The sequence below is a fragment of the Prinia subflava genome, chromosome 5 (assembly GCF_021018805.1).
Source record: "Prinia subflava isolate CZ2003 ecotype Zambia chromosome 5, Cam_Psub_1.2, whole genome shotgun sequence".
Taxonomy (NCBI): Eukaryota; Metazoa; Chordata; class Aves; order Passeriformes; family Cisticolidae; genus Prinia; species Prinia subflava.
This window is the reverse complement of record NC_086251.1, coordinates 31,461,046-31,485,558: the sequence shown is the minus strand read 5'-3', so window position 1 is coordinate 31,485,558 and position 24,513 is coordinate 31,461,046. Positions and strand designations below refer to the sequence as shown.

At 34.3% G+C, this 24,513-nt stretch overlaps 1 protein-coding gene across 5 annotated transcripts in view; it reads right to left on the bottom strand.

The window, feature by feature from the left end:
* The window catches only part of FSIP1 (fibrous sheath interacting protein 1), a 70,344-nt gene that overhangs the window by 28,305 nt on the left and 17,526 nt on the right, over window positions 1-24,513 (bottom strand). For all 5 annotated transcript variants that reach the window (XM_063398797.1, XM_063398798.1, XM_063398794.1 and 2 more), the window contains exon 11: window positions 23,716-23,853. In XM_063398797.1, coding sequence (XP_063254867.1) covers window positions 23,716-23,853 — 138 coding nt within the window. The remainder of the gene's footprint in view (window positions 1-23,715; window positions 23,854-24,513) is intronic.

Below are 24,513 nucleotides of genomic sequence, written 5' to 3'. Positions count from 1 at the left end.
TTTTCAGTGTGACAGGATTTTATGCATTAATCAAAGCTTTGTATCCAGCTTAAGCCAACTCTGAATATTACAACAAAAGAACCTGAAGTTACATGCCTCCTCTGACTGGCTGGATTTCTGCCATTCATGCCTACTATACAACACAATACCATTAATTGATGTCACAGTAGAAGAATTTTCCTCCCCTGGAGTCACATATTCTAGAGAGGCAAGCATTCAGGACAAATATCAAATTCAGTACCCAATTACATGTTCATGGCAATAAAGACTGAAGACAACAAGAAAAAATATAGCTATATTAACATCATAGTGGTACTCCAAATACAAAAATGTATCTCTGTAATTCACATTCTCAACAATTCCCCACAATATGAGGTTAGAAGGGACAATGGATCAATCCTTTCTCATTGAAGGGAACTTGGGCAGAAATAACAATGTGTGGTGCATTGAGAGCAATAATGCAAGAAACAACAGGGGTTGAAGGATTAAAATTGGAGAATTTGGACAACAAAGAAAGAGACAAAGACACCAAGACAATAGCTTTACTTTTTTTAAAAATATTTCTTTAAGCATTATTCAATGATCCACTATGCACTACTTAAATTCTTATTTCACTGTGAAGAAAAGAATCTCATCAGGGTAGGTATTGTGATGTAGAATTCAACACAGCACTGTTAAGAGACATTGTCTATTCATCTCTGCCACCTGGTTTTGAATCCAGTCTTACTTATGGCAACTAAAAGCTTCCTGAATTTAAAAGCTTTACATACTTTCCCTAGTAGGGGGAAAAAGTGCTTCTAAGAAGGTACTGGGAGTAGTGAAAAGAATTTCCCATTCTATCTTCTTCTCTTCAACAAAAGGAGAAAAAGATCTTAAAAGAGATTCTTATACTCCCGTTTCTGTTTTCTTGACTAAGAGTCTACAGTGACTAAAAATCAGAAATTTCTTGCAGGTGATATAAAACAGAAGGAACACACAGGGGTCAAAGAAGGAAGCTACATAAACTAAAGGAGAAAACAGAGCATGAGACAGCACCAATGATGGAAAGATTTTGTAAGAAATGAAGGGATGAGTGGGTTGCAATGATCATAATAGTTTGATAACAACTCAAAATGGGCCGTCTCTATTAGGAAAACAGGGAAAGGAAGGAAGAGGAAAAGATTATGGTACCAGAAAAGGCAAACAGAAGTTGAGGTGGTGCATATAACACAACCAAAATTTGAGAAACAAAAAACAAGGAAAAAAAGACAATTTTCTGCTTCATCAAAACAATTGATCTGCCTCAAAATTCTATCAAGAGCAATGAATCAGCCACACCTCCAAACACTTATCAACTGCCCTGCTACATTACCACCTAGGGGAAAAAAGTACACATGAAACCACCCTGCACTAAAAAGGCAATTCATGCTAAAAACAAACAGCAAAACCCCAATTTTCAGAAAATAGTACAAATACTGAATGTTCCCTTAACAGTTCCTCTCCTCCAAATAAATGCTTTGAGCCTCTTGTTACTGGTGTGCTTTACATAGAATAAGAAATAATATGACAAGTGGATAGAGATGTATTTGTATTCCCTTTCACCCTGGCTAGTATTACAAAGCTTTAACAGGATAAAGCTATATTTTATAAGCAGAGTCACTAATATAACTATGTTTGTTATTTCTTCATTTACAGCACATTGCTTCTTGGATGACTTCCCATAACAACATCCTCATAGACATTTCATACCTCAAATGACTTCTAAAATGTTCAGTAAGAGTGTGTCCTCAGGCACAGAAAACTTGTCAAAGGAAAATGTGGTGGACTGTTTGCAGGTTTTGCCCCCTCAATATGACAGCATTCTCTCCAAAAGTCTTCCCTTTATTTAAGGGAACCTACAAAGTACTCCTCTTCCTGGACTTAAAGCACATTAATTTACTGAGCATGATTTATGGACATGGTAATATACTCCTTGTTTAAAGGCAGAAATAAAACAGTAAAATAAACTTACTTCCTTGAAATAGTCTAAAAAGCCAAACCCCAAAATCTATGGAAGCAATTGAAAGAGAATAAGTCAAACTAGAAAAAGGAGGCAAACGGGTAAACAGGCAGGCACCCATGTTGTGATCTGTATATAGGGGTCTAAATGACTCAGTCAGTCCCAATACAATTATCATTATCAATTACACAAAGAAACAGGTCAAGAAACAAAGTATTTTAACCCTATATAATGACATTTATAAAACCTAATTAGGAGACTGAATTCCAATTGCTTCAGCATGAGCTTTGTGCTTTCATTACACCAAAAAAATCTCCAGCCCTCTTTGAAACAGTGCATACATCTCACTGCTACTTCTTTAGAGGCATGAAGTGTTTAAATTTAGACACACAACTTGCACAACTTAAATATTGTTCTTCCATACTTATACTCTGGATGCATATAAAAATTAGTTCTCCCAACATGAAATAAAAAAAAAAATTAAAAAAAGGAAAAAAAGGAGCTGTTAATTCTATTTCCTAGACATGTGGAATTTTTCCAATTATGAGATGTCCATAATAAACTAACACTGTGATTTCAACAACCAGATGGTTGCAGAAAAAATGAGAGTGAAGATTCTTGTGCTTATCCAAATTCTAAGTAACTTTTGACGATTTCCTTATAAATTTTAAAAAATACCATTACGAATTGTATATTTATATGGTGCACTTCTGAAGAGTGGTCAATAACACAACTTGCCAGTCTTTTTTTTTTTTTTTTTTCCTCTATTTGCCACAAACAAGTGCTCAAATGTTTTTATGTAAGACTTCAATTTTAAAATTGGGTGTCTGTTAACATAAAAACTATGTTCAATTAAATATTTTTAATTGAAAAACTGGTCATATTTCTTCACCTGTCAACCCAAGTATTTTATATTGAAGAAGAAAATCAAGAATTCATTTATTATAAAAATAACAATGATTTGCTAAAATCTTCAAATCTGGGAAATGTAGTCACATATTTCATATTATTCAAAATCCACACAAGTAAAGAGACAGGGTAATTGCTAATTAATTCCCACATATCTGCTTCAAACTGAGTAATGGCTTGAGGTTCTTTTCATTTATTATTTCTAACATCTTCATCTTATTACAATATTTTTCCTCAGAAAGAAGGCTGACAACAAGGAAATAATTACAAAATGTTATCAATGAAAGAAATGTCAGGATTTTTTCTGGGTGAATACAAGTTGTCATCTTCTTAAAATAATGATACATGTCCAGCCTATAAAGAAAGATTATATACACACTGCTTATCTGCATTACAGTTATTGATGGAAGTGAAGCAACATTTTGGTTCACTGTTGTTGTCAGAAATGGCTTATATTTAAGTCATAAGAACAATGTATTTAAATTTCATAATATATAAAGCTCTATCTTTCAAGTTTCTGAGCATCTCCAGTTTCTGCTGTCACCAACAGAAGCCAAACACAATCACCAACGTGCTGCATTTTTAGTTGCCCTACATATTTAAACTTGGTACAGTCAGAGGAAGTAAACATGCATGTAATGAATGCTTACAAATAGCAACAAATACATGAAATAAAAAATACGAATAATATGAACAATTGAAGCATTTAAATCCATTACTTTTATATTTTCTTTAAGAAATATATTTCTCCAACAAAAGATTAAGCTACCTCTCTTGAAATTAATCCTGCAGACTGATATACTCCTTATAGCTATGTAATTTAAGGAACGATATTAAAATCTTAACAGTAAATCACCTTCAATATTTTGCATGCCTCTGGGTATTGAATTTTACATCCGCAGCTAGGGAAAAAAGACAACCATCTTGCTATTACTCAGCAGGATACAGATTCCTTTTTCTAAGTGGAATTCCAGACATTCCGTCTGTTTCCCATAAAAGTAGAAAATAGTTGGTCTTCAAGTAGATCAGTAATAATACATTTAAAGAGTGTAGGTAGAAACCACATGCAGCCAAACAATATGCCATAGCAAAAAAGTTTTTTTCCCTTATACAAAGTTCATGCATATGAACCATTGCTTAAACAATTATATTCTTTACATATTAGAAGATTAATATTTTCTGGCCAGTAAAGAGATGAAACAAAGTTTTTAAAACCAATTCTACAAAATCATTAAATATAACAGACAACTACCAAGATGGAAAAAAGGAAAATCTATCCTTTTTTCACTGGCTCTTTTCACAGCCAACCATCTCAAGGCGTAATAGCTACCTAGCAATGTCTCTCATCTGGTCATGCAAAAACCTCTTTTCTCATGATCAGAGTTATGCATCTAATTTTTTATGTGCACACAATGGGCACTTTCCTATTGTGAAAGCAAATCTCCATGTTACTATGGTAAAAGCAGTAACTAGATATGCAAAGAATAATTTGCATGAGAAAATGACTGCACACAGTCAATGGCCCGACTTGGCGAGACAGCACCTAAGCAAGCATACACAACTGCATACACAAGTACAAACTCATCTAACAATAATTCAATAATCACATAGAAGTCAAACTTCACAGATTGGACTATCATAATATTTCTGCCCACCTTTTAGTGGAGGAAGCTCATAGCTGTTATTGCCATTAAAAAAATGCCAAAAAGTATTCCACTTAGCAGAAAATTGCACTTTTATCCTAGAAGCATGCATTTTTGCTATGCTAAGAAATCTCTGAAATGGCCTAGACATTTTGTTGAATTCTTTTTTAAAAACATCTCATAGGCATAGGCCACAATAATGAGTTATGTTACTTTTCTGCCATTTTCATAACTTCCAGTAATGCAAATTACAGGCTTCATCCTAAATAAACTCAGGAAAAAATTAAATTATGGATATTTCTTTAATTCACATTACAAGCATGGACGTGCAGGATCAGACCTTTATAATATGAATTTAAGCAGTGAAGACAGATTGATAAGATCATAAAATATTAAATAAGGAGCCTCTTCTTTTTGTACTTAAACAACCTTAAGCACATACATCTAATTGCGACAAAGCCGTTTAATTTACCCCTTCACAGTAAATGCAAGTATATCATTAAAACATCTCTGAAACTTCACCACCATAGAAGCATCTAAATACACAAATACTGACCATATTTTAAATAGAACTATTATGTTAGTTCTAGAGAGGGAAAACAATTGAAAACAAAAGTGAGGAGATGGTTATGTCTAGAAATATGTCTTTCATGTGTGATATAAAAAAGAACTCAACAGCATATCTCTGAAGAAGGACACTTTGAAATCCAATACGAATTCTTGACACTCAATCACCTTTACTGTTTAGTCTACTTGCCACACTAACAAAACCCCACTTACAGCAAGCTTTCCCACTTTATTAAAGACTGTTGTGCAGGTACATGCCAATAAAGCATAATCATAATTAAAGGATGCCAAAAGCTAGAGATAATTTATTGCCATTTTGGACACCCTAAGTCAAACTATCACCCTGCTGTTATAAACATTAATGTAAGAGTAAAACATTTGTTATATATACATTCCAATTCCACAGAAAATAAGCTAAAGATATTTCCTACAATTTCATTTTTTATATGAATGGTCCTGATAAATCCTAACAAATAAATATGGTAACTCAAGATGAAAACTATTTCTAACATTATCTATATTGTAATAGCTTTAACAGTTCTTTGACCAATATTCCCTTTTTCCAACAATGGGTTTAGTAACTTTTTCAACTTAGGTTTCTAGTAACCTAAATTTTAATTCTGAAAAAATACAAAACAGATACTGTGCTGAGATAAAGATGTCATTCATTGTATTCTGTCTTGTACTGTTGTTTCAGCCCAGGTATTATATTTTGAATGGCTAGTTCCTTTTTTTTACTGCTTGGCACAATTTATGTATCACTAATGATCAAACACTAAATACACCTTTTACCTTTATTTTATGACTTTTGACAGTATTTTATTTTACTGATAACTTTACTAGTTAAGAAAAGTAATTAAGAATCAAAGAAGAACAAGGAAGGGGGAGAAGGATCTGGAGCAAAGTCCTAACTGGAGCTGCTGGAGGAGCTGGGCTTGTTTGGCCTGGAGGAGGCTCAGGGAGGACTTCATTGCTCTCTACAATTACCCAAAAGAAGATTGCAGGGAGGTGGGCATTCTCCTATGCAATGTGTGATAGGACAGAGGCAATGGCCTCAAGTAGCACCACAGGAGGATTAGATTGGATATTTTTCCACTGATGGGGTGGTCAGGCATTGCAACAGGCTGCCCAGGGAAGTGTTTCAGTCATCACCCCTGAAGGTATTTAAATGATGTGTAGGTGTGGCACTTCAGGGACATGGTTTAGAGGTGGACTTGGCAGTGCTAGATTGGACATGACATTAAAGATCTTTTCTAATGTAAATGGTTATATGCAAACCTTCTTGTCAAAACCATACTCTATATGGCACTAAAACAATTTTATTTTTATTTATTTCAGAACTATGTAGCCAATATTTTCTAGTTTAGATGAAAATATTTGTGATGTTTAGAAAAACGTTTTGAACAACTTGTACACTATTAGTTCACTACAGATGTCTGAGAGACAAGACCACTGTTTCTATTATTACTGGTTTCCTATTCCAGAATTCTTTGTTAAGGCTACTGTGTTCAAATACAAAATAACTACAAATAGGAAGAAGAGCAATGTTTTAAAGAAAATTAATTCCATTTGGAATATTCTTCTTTAAATATGTATTCTGCTCTTTCTCTGTCACATTACAAAAACGTAACAAAGAATATGGCTCTTGAACATTTATGATAAACTCTGTTCCAAAAGCCAAAAATGTTATGGCTTACTGAACAAGTGCCTAGTTTACCTGTCAAGACTATTATGCATGTATATTCATAGCTAAATAAAATGTTCAAAAGAAGCAATAATTCTGAATGACTAATTTACAGAGTTGTATGAAAGACTAAGAAGCAGCACAGTATCAGGCTATTCTCCCTCCTTGCAAAGAAATAATCAAGATGATAGTATTTTGAAATCTATGCCACAGGTAATATATTCTGTTTGATTCATTCAAGATTTAGGACAGGAAATAAATACTGAAGGAAATTACCACATAAATGACATTCCTTGAAACTAGATGAGCCTGAGAATGAAAGACTCCTTATTTTATCCAAGTATAATACTCATCCTGTGCTCAAAATGTAGAATAACAGTATTCTGCTCAAAATGAAAGGACATCTGTCTACTCTCGTTTTTCAGAAGGTAAACTAGTAAAAATCAGTCTAACAGACTTTTCAATTTTACTAAAGGCAGTCATGAGCATAGATTATGACTAGCTTTAGCTTAGAACCTTAAACTGACTTCAGACGTCTGCAGACGCCTTAAGCAAGTACAAACTAAGAAACTGCATGGGGGGCTTTTTTAATATGTTTTAGGCAACCTGACACCCAAACACAAATAGCATTCACAGAGAGCACATGAATGCATATGCAGGACTAAGTGGACTTCATTGAGTTGAATGTAGCCTTTCTTGTAGTGTACACTCGTTTATGTAATATCAAGAGTTTTTAAAGTAACTGGTCTTGCAACAATTTAACCACTTATATGTATCTTATCTGAAAGAGATGCAGTGATAGAATATGAATTAGCAGATTATTCAGGGAACAAAAATCCTAATCACCTAGAGAAAAAAAATAATATTGGACTTATAAATTGATCTATAAATTAACTTAGAAGTAATCTCCCTCTTTGAATTTACCTGACACCTGCCTAACTCTGCATCTACAGTTAAAACCTTCAGAGCAGAGCAATCTGCATAAGCCACTTTGCCTTCTGTACACAGGCATTCTGTGAAGGATCTGGCAGTACATAGAATTTTGGGCAGTTTCCCTTTCTTAACAAAAAGAGACTCAATGGGCTGAAAGAACACCAGCTTCCAAAAGTATGTCAGTACTAAGAGAAATAGAGCATATTTTTAATTATTGTTTAATTATTTGAAGACTGCATTTTTGGAGGCCAAAGTAATACTTACTAGTCCATCAAGTTGAAATATGTGTTAATTGTCTTCAGACATTTTGAACTAGATAGCTATACAAGAATTATTCAGAGTACATTCATAAAATTATTAATTTCACTTCAAATCAAGTATACCTTTATTTTTTTTCCTAGTATTTTCTTGCAATAACAGGTATCTAAAAACTGCATGCTTTTCTTCATAGCAGAAAGCATTTGCAATTTTCAGCTGTGGCTGACAACTGGCTGCTATGCAGATAAAGCCAACTCATTGCAGGGGGCATTCATTTCAAAAATTGTATTAATGATTAATTAGACTGTACTTTAAATGCTCTCCTATAGGGAATATTTAGCTAGTTCAAGCCATATTGTTAAAATCACCAAATTGAAAATTTAGCTTGCTATACCATCAATCCCTCAACAATGGAACTTTTCAATCTTGCACACTATATTGTTCTTATACTATATTACTTTATTAGTTTTTACACTCCTCTAAAACTTCTGTTAAAGACATTAGCAGTTTTGCTATATCAAAGAGTTGAAAGTCATTCTCCTCTTTACCTTGTTTTGTTTCCTTTTGTCTACATCACACATTGGACACCTTTAGAAGAAGAGTGTAGGCTTTATTCAGGCAACAATTTTTCCCTTTTAGTGAAAAAAACAATCTAGTAATGCTTAATGATACATGGAGATTAATTAAGACAACTTGACTGTTCTTTTTAGCTTTCATTAGAACATAAATAATATTTCTGCATGAGATTCTGGTATCTTGTACCAAAACTACACATCAACACTATTTAATTTAACCTTACTTATACTTTATATTTATTTGCAGTTAGCAAATCTGCACATCACCTAGCAGTTTATAGTTTCAAATACATTACTGTGAGGTAAGCCACAGAAAATGGTTTTAAATTGAGAAGATTAAGAATAAATTGAATTAGAAAGAATTTGCTGCATGCTGTGTTCCGAAAATGAGAGAAAATTATACATCAGGATTAAAATTGCACATTAAAATCTGTTGTCCTCACAGTGCATTTTGTTTTCTGTTATTTGCCTGCTCAATGGAATTTGTAAAAGTAAATTCCACATTCAAAACTAACTAAACATAAGAAGAACAGCTGTGATCTACATTGCCCTCCTTAACATGGTTAGTTCACTCACACACTATGAAACTCAAAGAAAAACACTACAAATAACAGCAAACAGTATACAAATAGGAAGCCTGAAAGACAGTAGAGAAGGAAAAGCTAAAGAGTCAAGAGCTCCATCCAAATATATAATCAAGTATGTGGAGTTACTGTGATAGTTTCTACCAATGTCTTAGATACCTACATAAAAGAAGTATTTTACTTTTATTTAAAAGTAATTTTTGTAATGGAATGGCAAGTAAAGTTGTGAATGAAGAACTTTAAGCGTAAAGGATGGAAGTGGAATTCAATTTTTCAACAAGTAATATTAAGTTTGACAACAGCTAAGCACATTTTCCCCCACAAAACAATACTTCCCATGGGTTTTGGTTGAATTTTGGGTTTGTTTTTTTGGGTTTCCTTCCTCCTCTGGGGGATTACTGGGAGGTCAACTGTGAAAGTACAAGTAAGATTTGGCATAATCATTTTCTACCTGGCAAAAATCCAGACAATAAGTCATGTAGTATAATATAATTAGTAGCTTGGAGCTGTTTTGTTTTATGTACTTGCTTATGAAGCAAGCTCAACAGTTTATCAAACTTTAACTGTAACACATCTCTACTCATTAACCCAGCTCTTTCCTTCCCATACTCTCAGCACCAATTACTGTTTTTATCTACTGTTACCTGTGTTCACAGATGATATCTGTCAAGCACAGAAAATACTCTCATGAAGGTCTTACCAAACTAAGCAGTTACAAAAAGGTGAGTATCAAAACCAAGTAGTAACTTCAGCATTCAATATTAAAATTATTCTGCCCAAACAGATCTCTACAGCCAGTCATACTACTTTGTGACTTCTCAAAAGCTTCTGTGGGATTATGGCTGGTCTTAATTGATATAATCTTTTAAGAAAATGCAAACAGAAGAGCCCTAATGAAGGTAATTATATAGCAAGAATTAATAACAAGGCATAGAGTAGATACACATACAGAAAATGTGAGTTTTATTTAAATGGTTTACCTAATACTATCTTCAGAAAAGCTTTACAAAAATGAGAAAAAATAGGATTCTTCAAAAGAGAAAAAGTCATTTAATGTCATGTACCATCCATCTGGGAGACTGCAGGTGCCTCTTCTTTAACTATATCAAAATGTATTCCATATGTTTATAGAAAGATTACTCCAGTATTTAACTTTACAAGTCCTTAGTCATTCAAAATCAAGCTATTCAAATAAGAGCTTATTTTTATGTACCACCTTTGTTCCTGAAGGCCACTGAAGTGCTGCATGAAACTACCTAAACTGTCAATTAGAAAAATAAGTCCATCAGCTGTTGAGAAAAGCTTCCTGAAGGACATGGGAGAAGAGGAAAACGATCCAAATCAAACAACATACCAGAGCAGAAAAAAGAAAAACCTTACACCAAAGAAGAGTTGAAGTAGGAATAATAAAATTAGCTGAGCTGAAATGGGTTCTGACACTAGTGTTTATTTCTACAATAGTTAAATACAATTCTGATATTTAAATATTAAAATTCCTATTATTTCAGTTTTGTTTCCCTGTTTACACTGCCAGTTTCATGTTAGGATTGTAAAAGGAAATCCATCTGCTCTACTTGAAGAAAATAACAAAACAGGGAAAAACAGTTTTTATTCCAAAAGTACTTGTAAATTGAGAAGATAGGAATTGTAGTAGCTGTTGAATCCAAAGATAGTTCTTATAAATTTAACAACTTAAATATTTTGCACATTATCCCTCAGAGGTGAAAAGTAAGGAAATTTTACTTTCCGTTTTATTAAAAGATCAGAGGTTATCTCTAATACAGTAGCTTTGTGGATTCATATTTTAATATAGAAAAGATAGCCTAGTAAAGCAAAAGACAACTAACTGTAGCCTAATACTGATTGCACGAGTTTCTGCTCTTGTTCTTTCCATGACACTGAATTTAAAAGAAGAATTTAAATCAAAAGATTGCAGTTACATCATCAGCTTTGTCACTTGCCCACTGAAACCCTGGCCATGTTTTTTTGTGTCCACTACACCATTCATAACATACCCAGTTCTCTAAAATGCTTTGACTTCTGTAATGCAACAACAGAAAGAAAAAAAAAATTATGTAATAGACTATTTTTCTTGTGAGGCTTTTATTTTCCAACACAATTTTTCTGATTTTAAAAAGCATCAGTCGCCCACATCATCTTTATTTTCTTTGCCCAGTCTTGACACATGTGGTTACTTATCACATGGAGAAAAATATCTGGTTTACCACTATCTGAGAAATTTGCATTTGGACTCTTGATTTAACAATTTCCAAAGCTTCCAAAATGAGCAGAATTAATTGTATTAGGGGGGGAAAAAGGCACAAAACAATATGAAACAAAACCACTAATTTCAGCTTACTTTCCTAGATTTTCCATAGCAGCTTAATCCCATAAAACCCAAAGTAAAGCCTGTTAGATATAAAAGAAAAGTGCAAAGCTCCCCATTTAAGGACTAGTTACAACTCATTAAAGTAGGGACACATATAATTTGAAGCATTAGAATGCATGCTGAAATATAATTAGTGGCTATGAATCAAACCAGGATGGATTGAACGAATTCCTGGAATGCTATTATGGAGAGTACCTTGTGGAGAAAGAATGATCCTTCTGTTTGCACAGCAACTAAACAGCTTCAATTTACTTTTAAAATTGACTCGAATTGGGATAAAGGTCCAGGACTTCAAAATGTGGCCTTCTAAAAATAATCAGCCTGAATTATGCCTGTTTCACACTGTGATACTTGCAACCTGGTTACAGGCAGCAGGGATAAGGCTGCACTCAGCTTATTTCACTGCTTAATTTATATGGTAATTACCACACCACAGCCAGAATGGAGAGCATCTGCCAAAACTGAAGGCCCCAGAATAATAAAACTGACATGTGCTGTGATATTGTTGAAGTGCTGACTAAGAAACTTCTTTTATCTCCTCTTGAAGCTATAAAATGGTATTCGTGTTATTACTAGCAGGGAATTTTAACAGCCTTGCACTGACAGCAATTATGTAACACATGCACAAAACAATAGAGTTTCACATCACTTAATAAATCCTTGAGCTCTCTTAGCTCCAGATCTCTCGCTGGCTGGATTTTATGGTCTGGTAGTTCTATCCGACCTTCAGAACACTGAAGTATACAAACCACAAAAGCACTAGAAAATTATTAGAAACAACTGGCTTTTCTCCCTGTTACATCTATTTAATGAAGAGGACTTGATGTATAATGACAGAGGTTAATTAAAAGATTTGTCCACTCACTTTACTCTGTAGCTAAATTCTGCTATGAATCCCTGGTACAAAAACAAGCAAGATACAGATATTACTTTTCCTACTATGATCATCCTCTTATTAAGCAACACTTGCATTTAGAATAAAAAAAGGCAATTTCTTTAGCACGCAACAATAAAACAGATTTAGCCTAATTTGCCTTTATTTATTTTTCTGAAAATAAAAATGTCATTAACATAAGGAATCTAAATTTGCAGCTGATTTTCCTGCTAACATTACCAATTCTGTTTCCAATACTATATTTTAGGTTTTTTGCTTTTATATATTGTGCCTGAAACTGCTAGTGACATTACAAAAGTTTCATAAAAGAACTGAAACTATTGTATTATAAATGTCTAAAAAGCAAACTGTCAGAGACGGAAGTACAGATAATTGAAAATAGAGAATATAAAGACAAGTTAAAAGGCCATTTCTGGATGTAAGTATTGGAACTTGTATTACAGGATAGTGTTCACACTTCTCCAATCAAAATGGATTTGACCGGTGGATTGATTAAAAAGGGAGAAACACTGTTACACCTTGAGAAAACTACACAGTGACTGGAAGTCACTTGGTAATGAGACAGAGACTGAAAAACCAATCAAAGCTACTCATACAGTAATTTCAAACACTGATAATTCAGGGTTTTTGTACCATTCAGGTGGAAAGGCATTTGTTTGCATAATGACTGTTGGTATGAACTCACTATACACCCCTAATTTAGCTCCACACTTCATACTTATAATATTTACAGGTTACAGTCTAAGCGTGTAATTCATAAAGAGTCTGAATAATGTATGCATGACTATTCCTAATGTTTCTTCACAAGTCCATACTCTGTACATTCTATACAGTTCTTACTTCTGTCATTTCTTGAATTAACATAATTCAAGTTTATTTTTATTGTTATTGTTATATAAATTCAGGTTTAAGACATGCCTTTCTGAGAAAGACCATCATCATACTATACTTGAAATTTCTCTCACAAATATAGGTTACAATGCCTTCCTTTGCATACAAATCCAAAAAGATCACCAGTCTTTTGCTCCTTTACTAAATTAAAAATTCTTAGCTGGTTACTGCTATCACTTTGAAGTCACTTAGCTAATTAGTGCTTTCTAGCTTTGCCATTAAAAATACTAGCAATAAAAACACTTGTTGGTACTTATAATGGATTTTATTTCCTCAGTCAATGATCCTAAACAAAAAATAAGGACAAGATATTGTATATGAGTGACAATTCTAACCATAAACAACTCTACTTTCCCAATTACACATATATAAATATATAATAAGTTTTAAAACTGTAGACGTGTGTTATATTTATATGCAATTACACTGAGAAAGTAATATACATGGCTTCAACAAAAAAAGCCTCTTTAGACTGCTCCTCACAAACCAGAAGCTTCCACACACTCTTAATAGGCTTCTATTACATTTACGCCAATAGCAGAGGACAGGCACAAAATGTTTGTTTCCTGCAGAATGAAGACTCCCTGCTGAGAGACACCACTCTTGCTTGATATTTCTTTGAAGGAAGGCTTTGATTTACAGAAAGAAAAGCAGCTAGGAAGAAAAAAAGAACTGCTACAACCACATGTTCATGTTTGTAGAAGCAGTTATTCAGTTTTAATCTTCTTTTCCACATCTTTTGAACATCTCAAAAAGTGAAACGATTCAGAACATTTAAATACTCTTCTTAGCAATAAATATTGTTTATTGTTCAACACATACACATACCACAGTATAATTACATGTTGCATTGAAGCACTAGGGAAGATAAATGCAATCAAAAGAAAAATACATATTTTTAAACAAAGAACACCAATAGTCCAGCCAGAAAAGACTATATGATATGAATAATGACTTGATCCCACCAAAATGGAATGGAGAGTTCTCTGCATGTCAGAAAATTAGGACAAGCACATAAGGAATAGGGAAGTGTTCTAAAGAAAAAGGCAGTGACAGGGTGCATACAATGGAAGATTATTAGTAAGGAGGTGTGTTTAATTTTGACTGGGGTTTGCATTTGAGAAATATAACTAACTACACAATTGGTTTACTCTTTAAATTATAATGAAGAGGGGGGGGAAAAAGAGCCTCTGAAGATATAGGGCAAATACTCTTGAAACGTGAAACATGAAACTTCTTCTACAGAAGGAATTCAAATAACCTATTCAGTCCTAAACATAATTAGTAGAACAGAAAAATAAAAACAGGTCATATTAAGAAGCACTTCTTACAAAGTCCAGTCAGTATCTTCTGTCTTCCAATGTCAACTTATTATAACGGGCTTCTTTTTTTTGGTACTACCTGAATAGTTGAAAGTAAAGGTAACACCCTACATAGAAAGCATTTCTCCATAAATAAGTAGTACAGAAAATATAAAAAGTGGTCATTATCATGCAGTATTATGTACAAATGTACACTGCTCAGTATCTCTAAGCAGAACAGTGCCAAAATTAAGCAATAAGGAGGTGAATCACACAGAATATTCTGAGTTGGAATGGACCCACAAGGATGATCAAGTCCAGCTCTGAAGTGTATGGCCTGTACAGGGATCAAACCCGCACCCTTGGTGTTATTAGCGCCCTGCTCCAAGGGGAAATCAAACCCAAAACCAAACCAGACAAGAGAAAAAAGACCCAAAGAGAAGATCCTACAATCCTGCTTCTTTAAGAACTGGGGGATTGCATTAAAGGTCAGGATTTATCACAAAGTACACTATGGATGCTGACAATAGTCTGAAATTAGGCATCAGGCAGCTACAGTGTCTGTGTGAAATCACCACATACTACTTTCACACAGGCCTGAGAAAGTGGCCTGAGAAAATCTTAAGGAGGAATTCAAACAAACCTTGGGGAGTGAGAAACCATCCGCAGGTGGTGTTTTTCCAACATGTTTACTGGCAAAGTTGTTGACAAAGAGTGTAGACTCTGAATAGCCAATCACGTTCTTTGTACCGAACTACTCTATAAAAAGAGAATTTAGAATAATAAAGCTTGCTCTCATCTTCACCACCATATCGAGAGTCATGTTGTTATTTCTGTGCCATCTGAAAATCATAACAACAGTATGCGGCCATGCTTCTTACATGGACACAATCAATTTGTGTGATGACAATTTCACTTGCCCTGCATAATTACAAAAGTGCAAGCCCAGAAAGCAATTTCTAAGTCTCAGCCTAATTCCCCTTTTTATGAAGGGAGACCTCAATGACTAGGATATAGGCGAGTCTGAAAAATTTTCATCAAACTATTAGGACAAAAAAAACCCTATTAGGACAAAAAAAAAAATCATGGTGTTAGAAACCATTAATCTAGATCAACGATGAGCCTGTCATCAGAAAAAGGAATTTCCTAGTCCCCACACAACAATAAATGATACAACCAGTGCTCCATATTCCACCCATCACCAGGCCAAAGAAATAACATCCTTCTAATTCATGCTGGTCTGCCCCTGAATACCTTGTTCCTGGATGAATATCGTAATAGCACCACGGGAAAGATTATGTCCTTGCTCCTCTAAATCTTGGAAAAAGAATTATGTAGGGTTAGATTGTTCTCTTGCCAGAGACAACATGGAGATAAAGCTACTGAGATGAAATTGCTGAGGTTGAATAAAGTGAAGGCATCCTCTAAGGCTGTGTTCTGAAAGCAAAGAGGCGTAATTTTGATCATGCCTGATAACGTTTTGTACCTGTGGCTGCTCGTGTGTATTGGCATGCTCTGAGCATGTGCAGCAAATAGAGGCCATAGAAAGTCCAGCTCAGTCCAGCATCAAAAAACAGACTTAAGCATGAGACAAACCACGAGGTGCCCAAACCTGCCAAACTGTCAACCAGTACAAATACTCAGTAGCAGAATGTTGGGCATTAACATATTTTTTCCATCAAAAGTTTATATGCCTTTAGCTCTAATAAGAGGGAATATTTTAAGTGAAGATTTTCTGGAAAGGTGACATCCCAGCCTCGTAAGTATTTTTTGATACTGACTTGTGCTGTGCAGCACAACATAAAAAATATGATGTATAATTAGACTGTTTAAATTTATGAGAAAAAACTTTCAAGGCTTTTCTCCAATCAACTATGTTTGAATCTGTAAACAGGATTACCCTGTTTCTGAAAATAAAATTACTACATTCATGCTAGAAATACTGCTGTTGTCATCTCAAGAAACTGTTGCTAGGAGCCAAAATTCTATGAGAAACACTTCAAGCTTTCAACTACACTTTGCCATAAAACTGTGATTATCAGATTAATCACAGTATGTTATCAGTTTGCTTTAAAACATTAATTACAGTATCCCTCTTATCTATAAATTCAATGGTATTTTTATAGTCTTAGGAATCATACTGAAAATAACTTTTTGTTTCCCACAATTGCCTTTCATAGGTGAAAATATATATATAAATATTATATAGCTTAAACTGAAATAAACAACATGCCAACAGTAATATTACAAATATTTATAGAAGTCACATATTGCTAGGACATTTAAGAATGTTTTGGCCTAGGAACCCCATGTGGCCATCAAATAGTTTGATGTAGTTTACAGGAGTATCTCCAACCTGTGCATCTGCTATGTGTCTTATATCTCTCCCTCTTAGAGATGCTGTATGATTACACTTCCATCCTGGCCTAGTAAGCCAAAGTGTCTCAAGAAAAACACCAAAACTCTGCTACACAGTTTGTACATACAGACATACAGACACACACAGGTATAAGACAAAATTACAGCCAAAATTTTCTATGCTGACATTTATCACAGATCCAAAATCACATTAGCCACCAAGTATAAGATGTAGAGATGCTACTTATGTATTATGTAATTATGTAGATATGCTACTTATCAAAAGATTAAGATACTCACCCATAAAGGATAAATTACACCTAAGTACACGTTGCAGAAGGTTTACTCCACAGCAGCCCTGTTGTTTTTAATTTCTTACTTTGAATGGGACATCCTAGGGCAAAGCACAAACAGCCTTCCCCAACAACGTTTGCAGAGAAACAGGGGCATTCTCCTGACTATTTCACTTAGAATACAGAGCACAAGTGGGCCAACAAAAATAATATTTCTTTCCTACAGAAATTAAAGAACAGTGCTAACTTGCAGCAAGGAACGAGGAAGTCCTGCATTTGCCAGTAGAGATGTGAGACAACAGGAAAATACCTTCTCCTTCCCTCAGAGGGACATGCACACATCAATGATGAAAATGTTACAGTGTCAACACCTACTAACCAGAGAATTTTTAAGCATTACTTCAATATTACTGCAGCCAGAAACCATAGTTACTGCATTGAAATGTGATGCTGCATGTTGTACAAACAGGGAAGAGAAAGGAGAAATGAAAAGCCCAAATAAACCTATTCTAAGAATATCCATACAAAAGGTACATGTACACAGATAGTCAAGCACCTGGAAAACACCAAACTCCTTACTGCTTAATACACTTGACTGTATTTAACCAGAGGGCTTCAGTCATGAGCAGAGCAATGAGCAACTGTTTAAAACTATAACCATTGGATGAAGGGCACCATCCTGCTTTGAAGCCATGTATTTATCTCAACCATGAACTAAAGATGATGGGTTGAAAGGGGAGTTCAGAAGGAATGAGAAAGACCAGTATGAGTAGATACACTGAACCCAGGCTGGAGATGACGAGAGGGGTTGGGAGGCAGAAAAATGGATGACATAAGCAAATACAACAACACTGTTGAAGGCAGAGAGGACAGCAGTGTGACAAAGATATACTGAACAAATAACACAAGAGCACAGAAGCAAGTCGGTTTTCATGGACTGTTTTACCATCTAAGAAATACATTCCCAATAATAATCTGTTTGATGGTGTTAAATGCCATTTATAAATGAATAAAATTAAGGAAGCAATGCAGTTACACTTAAGCCATGTTAGAGACATAAAATGGGAGGAGATCGAAGGATGACTGTAAGTAGCACTACATGAATTTAGAGATGGGTGAGCAGTCGAAGATACTTTGTTATTTTATGATGGCAAACACCACAATATGGCAGAGTTGTAAACCAGCAGAGTTGCTGTCTTAACTAGAAGTTACATTTTGGGAGAAGGAGGATGAGTACATTGAATTGACTGAAAATTCAAGATTTGATCAATCTTACCTAGAAATCCATTATGCTTAAAACAGGTCCCATTACAGGTATCAAATTCCAGCAATGATTTTTCATATACAGTATCAAAACATAACTAAAACTTATGATGCAACTGGCCATATTACTTATCACCATCATATGGATGCAGTTCAATTTAACAGGCATTTACATAAATATTATCTTAATTTTCCATATAAACTAGAAGCATCATTAAGAGTTTAACTGGTCAATATTTTAATATAATTTAGTTTTTAAAATTAAACATGTGTACAAAAATTATTTAATTTTATTGAATCTTAATGCAACATGTAGTTTCAAAATATTTTTATAAATACTTCTGGCAGCCAATTCATTCTTATCCACAGTACAGTGAAAAATAACCAATACACAGTAAATTTATTTGAATCATGAGTGAAATATTTACATTTTGTCAATCTACTATTAATCTTACTGCTCTCTTCTCGTGTATAGTAGCTGCTAAATGAAGAAAATAAGGTTTTCACACTGATATTTTCCCAGGTGGAAATGCTACCACATTTCATTCTGAAACAATTCTGTATAATCACATAATTAGAATGAAGCCTTGTAAAACCTGAATAAACAAGATTTGTTTGAAGCTCAACAACAGCTTGACATGCAACTTTAGCACCTGGTAGATACTTTTGAAGAAATAACACAGAAAGTGGCCTATCTCAACTTTATTTAGATAGGCTGTCCTTTTTCCCTTTATTTGGTGCTATGTGTTATGAAAATGTTTTATTAAACAATTTCTACTTTTATGGACAAACATATGCTTATTTAGAAACCAGACACCGCATAATACCATATGAATTAAAAGAAAGATATTTGCTATTTTGCTATAGTCTTCAATGACTACCAATGCACAGAGTAGTTAAAAATATGGCTGTATTTCTGTGTTCAAAAGTATTAGTTGTTAATTTCTGGAGAGACTGTGATACAACAACATATTACAGTATTGTCTGGTTGACAAATTATTTTCCAGATATGTGGTAGGGCTTTAGGTTAGTCTCCTCTTCCCTTTAAAAGGGAAGAAAGGAACTATAGCAGAGGTCAGGATGAAATTATTCTTCTTTTCTGGAAGTTGGCTAATGCAGACTCAGGATCAGGTACATTGAATTCAGTCAGTATCAGCGCAAAGACTGGAACAAGACTATGTGTAACAACAAACCCCATCACCACCCTGATGAACAGTAAATTATGTAAGTGATGTAAGACCTTCACCAAGACCAAATAATAATTAATTTTATCCTGAGATGTCCCCACAGATGTATTTTATTTTGCATCAAAAAGATAATTATCCTTTTTGGAGTAAGCTCCTGAAGGTAATCAAAGCTCCTGACAGCGTTGTCACATTTATTATTTTTGTTCTTCATCCTCACCAATTGCTCACCTTTCTGCAAATTTCAGCTATTCTAATAACCAAAGGTATATTTTCCTAATAGTACTTGATATTAAAAAAAAAAAATTAATAATTAACAATCACAAAATGCATTTGGCCAAGAGATTGCGTGAACTTGTGAAAAAAAATGATTCCTAGAGGTGTACAGACATCTGATAAATTTAAATTTAAGACTAGGGTCTTAATTCTATCTAGCTTCTGTTTTAAAAGCACTTACTAGAAGAGGACACTTTTTTCAAGTAGGCATCAGTATCTCAGTCGTGCTGAGAGGTAATTGGCATTTATACTTATATCTGTGTATACACACTATTACATGCATATATATTCAACATGCATTTGAAGTATTTTTGATTTTATGTTTTTAACCAAAACCCCAAAAGAGACACATGTAGGTAGACTTTTGGCAGGAATTAATCAGATTCCAGTATAATACATTAGAATTCAACACACATATAGCTAGCAAAGGTGAAGCTATCTTACATAATAGCTTGCTTTGATGTGCATTTAAACCTACTGTCTGCCATGAAGAAATTCAACCCATCATCAAACATGCCACTGGATTATCACAAACGGCCAACGAGACAAAGCCACAATTGAAAAATAACTACATTTATTATTCTTTCTATATAAAATTCTTTTCATTAATGCTCAGCAACACGCATTTGGCAGCTGAACTGGGTATTTTTTGAAGCAGCAGTTAACAATGCAATCCACAAAACAAAGATAAGCTCAGTGGTTTCCAGGAAACTGAAAGATGAAAGAATGCGGAGAGAGTCAGACATGGTTTCAAATGAAGAACAAGTGAACTAAGGTCAAACTGAAACCTAAAAGAAATTCAGCAAGGGCCCAGATACCATGGTACAGATACATTTCAGTTGGATTGAAATTTCACAATGCATTTCAACAACGCATACAATACATTCTTTGGTATATTAATTCACTACGAACAATTTTGTTCAACGTAAAGGAGGAACTCAGATTCCAAAGCCCTTCATTTCACTAATTCAAGTGTAATATTCAGCAGATTTTATGTGTTTATATAAAATGTGTATTAAAGTTTTATCTTCTGACTTTGTTTTGTGAGTTTACTCCCAGGTTTAGCTAGACCATGAAGTCTTACAGCATATATGAGGTTAACTTTAGTGGAGGAATCCATAAATGTTATCATTTCAGAAGCCAGCAACTACTAAATAGCTTCCTCCAGAAATATGATTAATGTATTCATTCCCCTTGAAGAGAAGGTCATTACCATTATACAAATAAATTTAGATATTCCATTTTAAGGTAGTGAAAAAATACAGCATTCTACTGTACACACACAAATAAAGCTACCTATAAAGGTAACCTGAGAGTTACCTTTATACCTACTGCAAATAATGCCCTAACACACAGAGCTAAATTCTGCTTAAACTATTCATCGCTTCCATCTAGGAAGCACAAACAAAAAATATTTTGTCCAAGGGACCTTTCAAAATACATTTTAACTTAAGTTCTCTCAGATACTAAGTTTGTAAAATTCTGTATGTTACAACTATCAGGTAAAACCACGCATTCAGAAATAACACTCCTAACTGCTGGCATATCACATCCTCTACTCAGAGCAGAGAATTTATTTATTATTTTACATAGCAAATTACAGTGGTTTAGGAAAGAGTAAAGGAGAAATTGAAATGTAATGTGAATTTTTAAAACATGCATTTTAAATACACAATTTTAAAGAAAGCTAGAAAAATAACAACGCTAAAAGCTGCACACATGGACTCTGGCCACAAGTGAGAGGCAAATCTTACAACCTGCATTTTATAAAGCAGAAATGACAACTTTATTGCCAGTCAAAACATCCCCTAGAGCCATGCCTAAGCACTCCTCTTCTGACATACAGTGAAGAGCGCCACCTATTGAATAAAACCCAGCATTTCCAGAAATCATTAAATTGTTCTGGAAACGTGTAGTCTATGTGCTCCCTTCCTCAACCCAAGCTTTCAGTTCAGTTTTTCATCAAGCAGTGTCTTGGCAGAGACCAGATGTGCCAAAATATTACTTTGGTATAGAAACAAGGTCCTAAGAGAACTGCATATGTTATCTGATTTAAGAAAAAAAAAATCAATTATATGTATTGCATTAAAAAGAAAAAAAACCCACTCTTTTTTTAAGGCTCTTCTCTTTTTTCACACAAGAAATAAACCTATTGCTTTCAAGTACACTGAACACTTCTTGACCTTCACTGACAACTGAAGTACCTCGCAAAGGACCTACTACTCACATATTTCACATCCACACGCCATGAGCTCAGTCATGCTACAGAGCAGCAACTGAGCAGAAGACAGTGTGTCCCCCTAAAAAAGCCCTGCCAGGTGATGCATAGCAGGCAGCAATGCTACACATTGGTGCAGGTGACATTCTGTATTCATAAACAGTGTAAATTGGCATTACAGTCTATCAATTTAGAGTTTTAAATACACGCAATCTAATCAAGGTAAAATGGGCAAGAGTCTGCATGTAATGTGATACCAAACAAAACTGCTATAACCCAACTAAGATTTGGAACTGACCCATTTATAAACAAATATTCCAATGAGTCAGCAGCCCACGGCATTTCCCAGGCCTGCTGTAGACTACCATACAATCCCCAGACATACTTCCTCAGATTGTGCTTGCCTCATGAGCAAGGTCATTAGTGACAAAAAGTGATATAAAGGTCAATAAGTAGACAAATATGACAATATGCAGACTTACTTTATCTGATTACCCATTAACCTAGTCAATATATTGAAGTTCACTAACTTCCCGTAGTTATTTGTCTCTCTCTTTTAACTGCTTAATATAACAGTATAGTGTATTAAAATGAAGTTCTACTATTGTTTTGGTACTGTGAATAAATAAGAATTAAATATGCTTCCTTACTGTAGTCACACACACACACAAGTGAACAGCCTCTAAAACAATCACTGTTTTCCTGTCCGAAGTCTTTGTTCCCATACTTCATATACACTCCAGCACTGCCAGAATAAACCTTGATAATGTAGAGTGGCTGAAGCTTTTGCAACCATAGCAATAGTGCTATAAGTAATTGAGATTATAACACTGTGGTTATGCTGCCACTTGAATCACAAAGCTTTTGATCTGCCCTGGAGATTCCATTTTGGGGGTGATAAAAGATAACAGGAACAATACTTTTCCTAACTGATTACTGAGGAGAGTAAACCTACTGCTGAATAAAGACCTCCAAGAGAAAAAGGTAGGCTATGTGGATTTTTGGTCTGTCATAACAAATTTATATATTTATGTTTTTCTTACTAAGTGAAAAACTCTAAAATCAGTTACACGCAAGAAACAAATTTCTACAACACACAGACATAAAAATGTAGTGATAATAAAGAAAGATTACCTCAATAACTTAAAGTATACAACATTCCCATCAGATTTGGTCCTTAAAGAACACTGAAGTATATGAGCCATTAAAAATCCTTTCAGCATGTTTTTATATGTTATTGTTTATGCTATGCCCCTCTGGGAAAGAAGAGAGGAGGGTAATGTCTTCGACTTTGAAAGACCCTATATTAAAGGTAAGTATGTATTACAACTGAAAAAAATATTTCCCATATTAAGAATAATTATTTGAGACTTTTGCCTGCATATTTTCTTGGGGATTCCTTTCAGAAATTTACATAAGGCTAAAAAACTTGATTTTATTTTAAGACAGATGGAATGATAAACTCTAATGTTACCAGACTGAGGGAAGAAAAATATGACAAAAATAGGAAACTTACAAGACTTCTCTCTATGTATTCCAGCTGATAATCTATTTCTTTCAGACGATTCTGTTGATCACGTTTTTCCTTATTGTCCCGCAGAACCTTTTCACCTGGAACTGTTTCTAGGCTTCTGTTTGCATAAACCAGAGACTCCTGAAAAAATAATTGATAGACGTTAACCACGTAACTTTATATTGTTTCACAGACAGATGAGGGTTCTTTTGATTTCTACTAAGAAAATAGTGAAAATGATTTCTACTAAGAAAATCATTACTATGATTTTGATTTCTACTAAGAAAATGTTTAGAATAATACACCAATGTCAAATTCTGCAAATGTCAAATCCTGCAAATTTTCATTATGTGCATTTTCAGATACAATAGCTAAATATCAGGCAGGACATATTTCAATGAAAGAATTCTTACCTTTTGCATTTTAAGAGGCATTTCCTAGTCTCCAGATCTAACACTTGGATGCTTAATTTCTATACAATAATAAAAGCACTTTGAGAATAGGGGTGTCTGAACAACTGGTTCAAAGTTTGCTCCTATTAACCATACTGGGATCAGAATTAAGCCAGAAGGAAAAGGAAAAACTGAGCCAAAATGGCAACAGCTTTTGTTTACTAGGAATCATGGTAAACAAGGAATAACCCTCTCTCTGTAAGTTGGAGTTAGTTGCCCACATTAAAGATTTGGGTTATGCATTCTCACATCCTTCAATAGTCTTGGACTAGATTTTGACGAATGCTTCAGTCCCAAATACCTTCAGGTTTCAGTATGACACGCAATTCAGCTCATTGAGAATGACAAG